Source organism: Diplotaxodon limnothrissa, linkage group LG9, assembly GCF_057381915.1.
Source record: "Diplotaxodon limnothrissa isolate DT_005_m linkage group LG9, D_limnothrissa_male_GT1.1, whole genome shotgun sequence".
Taxonomy (NCBI): domain Eukaryota; kingdom Metazoa; phylum Chordata; class Actinopteri; order Cichliformes; family Cichlidae; genus Diplotaxodon; species Diplotaxodon limnothrissa.
The window spans coordinates 10800522-10810207 of record NC_140604.1 but is presented as its reverse complement, the minus strand read 5'-3'; the positions used below and the strand labels follow the sequence as shown (position 1 = coordinate 10810207).

Below are 9686 nucleotides of genomic sequence, written 5' to 3'. Positions count from 1 at the left end.
AAGCTTTGTAAGATCCCAAAAGACGCAGGAATAAGTAGCAGGATTTAAGAGTGTAATAACGGACTGAAACAGAAGATGGCAGCACTGCATGTACAAGGATGCCAGCTGCCGTTAAACCCCGAAGAAGAAGAAGAAGAAGAAGAAGAAGAAGCAGCTGTGTCCCAGAATTCATAGCGCGGCCCAGCTCAGTTTCCAACAATGGCGGCAGCTAGTTAGTTTTAATATTACTCTTATTATTCTTTCTGGGTCACAAAATAAACGTTTAACATATTTTCAGCCGAGAATGTAGCTGTGTAAACCTCAAATATCGGCTCAGTTTATCAGGACACCACATATTTTCAAAAGCGCTCCGACGTTTTCAGAGTCGTCTGTTACCCACTAGCTCGATAGCTAGCCGGGGGCTAGGTCACTAGCACGGTGAGAACACCGGACTCCAGGCAAATTGTTTTCAAACCCACCGCCGTCTTTCGCTACTCAGGTTAAATATATATGAGTCACTTAGATAAATTAAAAATGTTGTTGTTTGGCTTTTTTTTTTTTTAGTATTTTATTTGTTCCTGAGTAAATCGGTTTGTCTGAGATTAAAGTTATAGTTTTTACACAGCTGAATAAACGTCAAGCAGACAGCTGATTATCAGAAGTGTGAGATGCTGGAGAATATACTCCGTTGTCCTGTTATATTTTAGATAGCAAGGAGTTTATTAAACTTCACCGAAACAATCTGCAAATTTCATTAAAATTGAATAAACTATCATCTTGTCTTTATTTTTAGTTAGCACCTTAAAAGCTTAAAGCTATAAGCTAATGATAGTTATATAAGAGCATATGCTGCATGGTGCAATAAGCTGTAGTTTTACGTCCAGTGGATGATGATCTGATTAGTCGACTAATCGCATAAATAATCGGTGACTAGTCGACTATCAAAATAATCGTTTGTGGCAGCCCTAGTTGTGTCACATCATTTTGGCTCAAGAGTTTACTTTATTGCTATGTTTGTTTTTTGCTATTTTATTACTACATTTGTATTGTGCAGCACTTCGGTCTGCCAGGTGTGTTTTTAAAGTGCTATATAAATGATGATGACGATGATGCTTACGGAACAGCTGAAAGACTTTAAAACAAACCTGTTACTTTAATGATATTTCTGTGGTACTACAGAGTCCAAAAGAAGTATCGCAGTAATAATTCATCCAAATTGTAACTTTTAAATGTCATTATCAGCCCAAAGGTTCACAACCAGTTCATCCCTGATAGAATGTAAATATATACAAATCTATAAATTGTATTATGTATATAACTGTGAAACAAACATAATGGACCATTAATGTATCATAATAGTACATTTCTGAATTTGGGGTATAATTCCAGGTGGGATGAGTGTCTGTACAGCTCCTCCTGTTGATGTAAAAAAAGAAAAAAGTAAATGCCAGTTTTTTTTAGGTTTTCATGTTGATGTTGTAACACAGTAAAGAATTACTCTTACAGAAATAAATGTCATTTTTTCAACTTGCAGTTAAATTCATGTAACTTAATGCTGATGCTGTTGACGACTGGGGCTCACACGTCTTTTACTTTGTCTCCAGGACCGACTCACCATGGTTGACCCACAGGAAAATAGCCCGCAGGACATTCCTGACTATGACGGCATAGAGGATGAAGCTTTCCCCCCACTCCCACCACCACACTCCCCAGGCCGGGGAGGCCAGGAGGAAGGAGACCCTTTTGCAGATGGTAGATGCTGCTGTGCTCTTACAGGATTACTATGAGGTCTTTAAGATGTGATGATTCAGAACTTTGTATTTTAAATTCATGGTTTAATGAAGAATCATAGAAAAATAAGATTCAGGAAAAAAGGCTAATGTGGGAGAAATACAACCTCTCATAGTCCTTCCACAAAGCTTTTTGGAACAGCTTGATAATAATGAATTTGTTAGTTCAGCCTAGAATTAACAAATGCATGAACTGGTTTTTCAGCATCTCTCTGAGACTGGATGTTTCTAACAATAACAACACACATGTTTTTGTTTGCGTGAGCAAATGAAACCTATCAGATACTGTTCAAACCAGCACATTTCTTCTGTAACCTCCAGTCTATAATTTGTCTGGATTTAAAGATAAGCTTGAAGTTTGCCACGCTGCCAACAGAATGAGTTAGAAACACATCCTGTTGTCATGTGTTTTCAATGCAGGAGATGAAGGTGAGGTATCACAGCTGGCTGATGTCCCTACTGCTAAAAGGAGAGGCGTGAAGAGACCCCAACCCAAGCTGGACTCCCACAGGTAGCAAAGACATTTATATCACGACAGAGGGTTGAAATGCATTAAAATGCGCATTTAAATAGGAATTTGATGTCATCTTGTGTGAGCTGGGACACAAGGAGGCCAAAATCATTGATTGACGTGTGCAGACTGTCAGTGTTGCAGCCAGGTTGAACACGAGTCTGTGACTGCACTGGTTTTTATCACCGTTTCACTAATAATCGTGCACAGAGGCTCAGAGACACACTGACACACAGAGTTGTTGCAAATGTTTGAAAACGTAAGTTTGTGGAAAGAACTTTGCACAAAAAAAGTGATGTGATATTATCTGAGTGGCGACACCTGTCGTTTCGCAGAGTACTGCAGCGTCTTCTTACGCTTTAGCGGCGGGTACAAATGACTGCATCTGTGTGATGATGGTGCAGCTTCACTCTGCCAGTCATTTAAAGAAGAAAGACTCTAATACCATTGTTGTTTTCATCATTTGGATGGGCAAAATTCCCAGACTGAAAATTGTCAGAGTGTTGGAGACATCCCTGGATGTGTGTGAGAAAGATGTTTCCAGTCTCTGTACACCTATAGTGTGAACCTGGTTAGTATTGCCAACCATAAGTCAGGCTCGTTCCCAGTAGTCTCCCAGTGGGTGTTCCAGTGGCACTCCTCTGTTACTGTTCTGTTCACAATGTTCCTGGACAGAACTAAGTTATACTAAATCAAAGGATGTTAAATAAGCTTTTAAGTAAGAACGTCGATTATACTTAGGATAAAACTTGCAAGCTGTATTAAAGAAAAACATAGATTTTCATTTGATAAAATATTCAAATTAATTGCAACTTTGCTATAAATATATATATATATATAGCAATTTTTTATTTTTTATTTTTAGATGGAGAAATTTGACTATTTCTCATTATACTGCCTTATGTACAAACAGGTAGGAAAAGAAAGGTTGTGGGCACCCTGAAAACCAAACACCCTACCTCCCCCCCCCCCCCCCCCCCCCCCCCCCCCAACAAGCTACTGCCTTCTGAACATGGTACATCTGAAGGCACTGACATTTCCATTCAGAGGGTCTGTCTGTGTTGGCCCTGTGACAGGCTGGCGACCTGGCTGCTGGGATGGGCTTCAGCCATCCACGATCCTGAATTGGATAAGCCAAATACGCCTGGATGTGCTGCTAACCCTGCTTGTAATCCATTAATGGTTTAACTTAGTCTTAATATTTTTTCCCAGGCTGATATCAGATCGAGGGCTTCCAGCTCTGGGCACTCTCTTTGACAATATCCAGTTCAAAGGCAAAGGACACGAGGTAGGATATGATAACATCTGTCCCACCAATTACCAGATGTGAATGAACATTGGTTTTTGAGCTAAATCTGTTTGGCCTGTCAGCTTTTAATTAGATGTCCTAAATTTGGTTTGAGACTAAAAGGTCAAAAGTTGCCCTTTCTGTCGTGGTCAAAAATGAGTGAGGGGAACCAGAGGTTGGTTTACCAAATTAAGATGTCTTTTGTTCCAATGACTGGAAGTCATTTTTTAGTGGGAAGAAGAAGCGTCCTATCACACACAGCCCTCTTTCATATCACTACTCGCTGTTTTTGATGTTTGCCCCATTAGGCTGCAGACCTGCGGCTGCTGATGCAGAAGATGGAGAACTGGGCCCACAGGTTGTACCCCAAATTGCAATTTGAAGATTTTATTGACAAAGTGGAAAGGCTCGGCAGCAAAAAGGAAGTGCAGGTGAGAGGAAGCAGTAGAATATTTCCTGCAAGCGTGTGGGATTCCTAATGTTCAGAATTTGTAATTTTTTACTCATTCTTCTATAGACATGTCTTAAACGAATACGACTGGACATGCCCCTGACACATGAAGATTTTACAAGTACAGATGGTAAGAAGAAAAATCATTACTGATGGGGATACGGTGGACTAGGGCTGTGAGATATGACCAAAGTCTCATCTCCCGATATAAGAATTCTATCGTCCGATAACGATATAAATCACAGAAATGTAACATTTTCTGTCAATTCTGTGAATCTCGACTTGCGTGAAGTGTTTCCAGCTGCGCGTCATGTAGCTGGAGTCGAGTGTTTTAACCGATGCATGAAACGACACATTTTTAGACAGAAGTTGTAACGGCGCCGTTTTCTTTGTGAGTATTTATTACACGGCGTGCTGCGGGGGAAAGCCTGTTCTAACGTTTGAGTCTAAGGTTTATTTTTTAGCACCTGGCGGCTCTGTTTTACTTCTCATCCGTAAACACTCTGCTCTTTCACGTGATTCCGTTTATTTTGAAAAGCCTCAACAGGATCTTGAGCTTTATTCTGAAAGGTTTATGTGGAACATAAACAAGCGGACACGCGATGGTTTTACCGTCGTTGTTGCTAACGACAACGCATAAAAACAGGCGCTTGTCCGTCCGTAGTGTGGTTATATATAAGAGAAAGAGAGAACTTTACTACAGTGACATCAGAACCATGAAGAAATATTGCCGTAAACAGTTTATTTTGCGACACCACGAAACAAACGATAGCGTAAAATGAAATAGACGTTTTTGTATATATCGTTGTATCGAACAGCCCTACGGTGGATTCACACCTGCAGGTGCACATAGGAAATACTTGCCATATTCCACAGGACTTAATTATCAGCACTGCTTGAAATTGTGTTCAGGTGCTGGTGACGAAGAGGTACAACGTGAACTGGAAACATTTGGGGATCCTGATCTGTTCAGCAGAGAGAGTTTTATTAATGCTCCCCAAGGGCAGATTGCCGAAGCCCTCGCTCCCCCACCTACTCCCTCTCTGACCGAAGAGCAGCAGAAACGTATTGAGCTGAACAGACAGCGGGCCCTGGAAAAGAGGCGCGCACGCCAGCAGCAAATTGGTAAGAATGGCAAAAATGTATCATACAGCTGGGACACAATATAACAGAAATAATTAATGATTCTGCTACAAAACATCCAGCGAAGGTTCATAAGGATCATCTAGCTTCATTGGTGTATTAACTTTATATGAAAATACAAAAAGCAAAACATTGAATGTACAGTATATTGCCAAAAGTGTTTGCTCATCTGCCCCCACACTCATATGAACTCGAGTGACATCCCATTCACGACGTCCGCCTGTGCAGCTATATCAGCTTCAACTCTTCTGGGAGTGTTTATGGGAGTTTATGACCATTTGTAAGGTCAGACACTGATGTTGAAGGCCTGGCTCCAAGTCTCTGCTCTCATTCATCCCAGTGGTGTTCTGGTCAGGACTCCCATGCCAGAGTTCATGTCTTTGTGGACCTTGCTTTGTGCACTGGTGCCCAGTCATGCTGGAACAGGAAGAAGCCATCCCCAAACTGTTCCCTTAAAGTCGGGAGCCAAAATGTCTTTGCATGCTGAAGCATTAAGAGTTCCTTTCACTGGAACGAAGAGACTGAGCCCAACTTCTGAAAAACAACCCCGCACCGAAATCCCCCTGCCACCAAACCTGGAGCTCTGTTGTCCTGGCAACTGCTAAGTTGACTTGTCTATCGGCTTTCCAGATTGAGAACTGTGATCCGTCGCTCCATAGACTGCATCTCTCCTGTTCTAGAGTCCAGTGGCGGCGTGCTTTACACCGCTGTGTCCCATTGCTTTGCGTTGCACTCTGTGATGTAAGGCTTGGACTACAGCTGCTCGGCCATGGAAATGGATTCCACGAAGCTTTCTGTGCACTGTTCTTTAGCTAATCTGGAGACCACGTGAAGTTTGGAGCGATGGACTCCACAGAAAATTAGCAACCTCTGTGCGCCTCAGTATCCACTGACCCCCACTCTGGGATTTTACGTGATCCACCACTTGATGGCTGAGTTGCTGTCGTTCCCAAACACTTCCACTTAGTAGCAGCAGTCTGCATGCCTAGGTGCTTGATTCTATACAGCTGTGGAAGTTACTGGATCACCTGAATTCAATGATTTGGATGATGGGTGGTGAGTGAATACTCCTTACAATATAGTGAAGTGGATCTAGTGTATATATCCACCAGAAACCCTGAAGGTCGAGTGACGAGTTCCCGTATTGCACAGTTCGTCCAAACCACCAGAGATTCCTCACATTAGTGTGGAGTTTGGTAATAAGAGGCAAAGCATGTAGAAAACATTGATTTCTTTACTGCCTGTCTGATGTCAGCTTCAATTAGGCGTAGTATTTTTGTTTTTGCCTTACACTTGTGATCCAAACTGTTTTTACTTCCTCTTTAGTTAAAGCGGAGCCAGCTGTCTGCGATCTATTGTCTACAAATCTTTAACAGTGACATTAAATCGTTCTTCAGGGTCCTCATTTACCGCAGAAATGATGTAATGTGATTTAAATGAGACCCATAGAAAAGAAAATGACCTGTTGATCGGTCTCTATTATGAGCCTTCACCCATAAAAATGTGTTTACAGTTTATAACACTAGATGGTGATATGAGACCGTTTCCATTGTATTACCCGAGCATGATTTACTCATCGACTTTAAACTTTCACATTTTAGTCATTAGTCCTCCTTAAGAGGAGCCAATCCACCCCCCCCCCCCCCCCCCCCTTTTTTTTTTTTCTGTCCAGTATAGAAACTAAACAGCTGACATCATTCGGGTAGTGTAGCTTCCAGAGATCTGAAGTTAACGTGAACTCTGGAGGGCAGTCAAAAGCTTAATTTTTTATAATGCAACATACTATTATTTACATACATATTATTTTAATAAGCAGTTTCAGGGTTCGTGCTGTTTTAATGAGTGTTCGATGGAAAACGACACTGAAGGAATTTGTACTCTTGAGTCACATGACAGTAAATAATTTCGAGTATGTGTACATAACACAGGCTAATGTTTAAAACTATGATTATTATTTTGCTAGCTATCAAACTTGCTGGAGAAATGATTGAAATGCACTGAGTGTGATAGAGTACGGCAGTGCTAGCACAGCAGTTAGTTATGGCATGGTGATTTATGCAGTGTGCTTTAAACTTGGCTAACATTACTTAGCAGTAGCAGTAATATTAGTGACTTCACTCAAGTGAAAGCTTTAATCGTTAGTCCGACACTTAACTAGCCAACTTAAGCCTTAAAGAAAAACTGGTAAAAAGAGGGACTGATGCATGTGGGCACAAAGAAGCCATTTCTTGTGCTGCTGAAGTTCCCTGGCTTTCATTCAAAATGTGTTTATCGTGAGCACCGACACATTAAACCATTTAAAAATTATAAATGGCTTTAAGCTCACATTGATGCCTGTGGGGCTCTATCAGCCACGGAGACGACAGACACATTTTAGTGTTTTAATGAATGAATGTTTCATACTTTAAGGCTGCCTGTTTATTTAAGGGAGATGAACAATACATTATTATTTGACATAATTCTATGACAGGTGATGGACTGAATAAATAGATTTTAGGTCGATGTTTGTGCGTTTTTAAAGTCTTATATGTTGAATTGAACTGAGTGTGTCATCTGTTCAAAGCCTCCCGTCAGTGCTGTTCTCCATGCCTGTCTTACTGTACATGGTGTTATTAGCACAAACACTTTAAAGCTGATCATTTAGGACTGTAACAATAATCCAGAGAGCAATGTAGTCAAACATCTCACAGTTAGTTTTATTGGGAATGAACTTTGACCTGTTAGGCCCCCAGGGCTTTTCTGAGCTTCCTGCTCGAAAATGAAGAGGCCAAAATAAATGGAGTATTTCTCTGCAATTACAAACTCTGTGTAAACAGTCTTGGTATCAAAATAAAGCTAACGCTTGTGAGCTGTCATCAGAGGGGTAAATATTACTGCAGATGTTACTATGTCAAAGTTACTGGGACTCAAACATAGAAAAAAATGATTATTTCCCTCACCTAATTTTTAAAAGTATTTTATAGCTTATATGCTATAAAATATACTTTGGGTCACATTTAACTCCAGAAAATCATAAATCAAAATATGGATGTTACCTGTCCACAGATTCATGGTGATGTAACTGCTCTTTTAACTGTTTGGTGTTTGTAGAAATGGTTTACAGCTGAGATTCAGAGGCTTCTGTGGACACTCATGTCTGCACTTATATTTCTGACCTCGTGTTATAACCGATTAAATGTGATCTCCTCTCTTTTCCCCCATTTTTGGTGGTGTGGGTGCTTAACTAGTTAAAGTACCAAACATCTGTCTCCTGTTGTTGTGTCACGTAGGAAAGAAGCATCAATATCTGATGAGCAGACTTGTTCATTTGTGCAGATTTCTTCTTTTGTGTGGTTGTTTTTTCCAAGTGGAGATGAGCATCTCTAACAAGTTGATTTGTTCACATTTGCACATCTGCATTTTTGAGAGAAATGAGTTTTTTGAGTTTGTGCACTATATGCATATAAGACAACCATTTCCTTTTTCAGTATTTTTGTGTGGTGCATTTTTCTCTGTTTTAACAAAAGAGGAACAAAGAACATTTAAGTCAACCTAAGACGATTTGTTTTAATTTTTACATGGTCTTACTGAGGTGATGCAAAGTGGAACATGCAAACTGTTTTTTTGGTAATGTGCTGGAAAAGCTTGATAATGGACCTTGAAAGTGCTTAAAGTGCTTAAATTTGACCCTGAACAATGAGTTTGAACCCTGCAGTTTACAGTTTCATTTTTCATTATCTCAGCTTTGCCTGTCTTTTATAAATCGTAGTAGACTGAGTGTGTCTGTGTTGACTGAAACCATCACTGTTTCTAATTCTCAACCCTTTCAGGCCCTTCAGCCTCTCAGACTGCTGACATGTTAGGAGACAAACCTCCAGCTGCATCCTCACCAAATGTCATCAAAGGTTCTAGTGATGGAGATGAAACTGTAGCAGATCCTGACCTCGAGCCTTCCAACAACACCTCCACGCAACAAACCAGCCCGCTTCCCCCCAAAGACTCTGAGCCCGCTGAGGCTGAGACCGGCCTCAGCCCTGAGCAACAGCTCAGCAACGACTGTGTAGAGGGGGATTAAAGTTCACGTGCAGCAGTTTCTGCTGAAAAGCTTTGGCAGTGAGCAGATTTAAAGGTTTCCCAATGTTCGTGCCTGCTCATTCGAGTAATGTTGTGCATTTCTGGTGGTTTATATCTTGAGCACATGTTCCTACTGTGACGTCAGCTTTGGGTTAGCAAAGACATTTATAATCAATGGAAATAAATGTTTTTCTTATTTTTAAAAGTCCAAATCCTAAACGTATTTACCATGTGTTGGTATCTGTTACAGAAAAATATTTGAACTGATCCACAGTTCCTGCTCTGATGCATCTTCTTTCTCCAGTTTCACTACTGGCAGAATTTTGGTTGCAAACATGTTTCTATAAAAGGCCTCTGTGTGTGTGTAGTATGTGAGCTGTCAACTGACCATCACCCTCTTCCAAGCATTAAGTGCTCGTTCAATTATGAACAGTTCTTTCTTAAGCTACTGCAGGGACATGAAACGCAACA

The 9686-nt window shown here is 40.7% G+C and overlaps 1 protein-coding gene and 1 pseudogene across 1 annotated transcript; both read left to right on the top strand.

The window, feature by feature from the left end:
* LOC146625124 (uncharacterized) overlaps positions 1–9686 on the top strand; it is a 238552-nt pseudogene that overhangs the window by 42550 nt on the left and 186316 nt on the right.
* On the top strand, positions 1590–9316 carry LOC146625144 (TIMELESS-interacting protein-like). The gene is made up of 7 exons (XM_085362704.1): positions 1590–1731; positions 2190–2280; positions 3493–3568; positions 3877–3999; positions 4086–4149; positions 4932–5144; positions 8972–9316. The coding sequence occupies exons 1-7, from the start codon at positions 1596–1598 to the stop codon at positions 9214–9216; spliced, it is 948 nt and encodes a 315-aa protein (XP_085218830.1). The 5' UTR covers positions 1590–1595; the 3' UTR covers positions 9217–9316.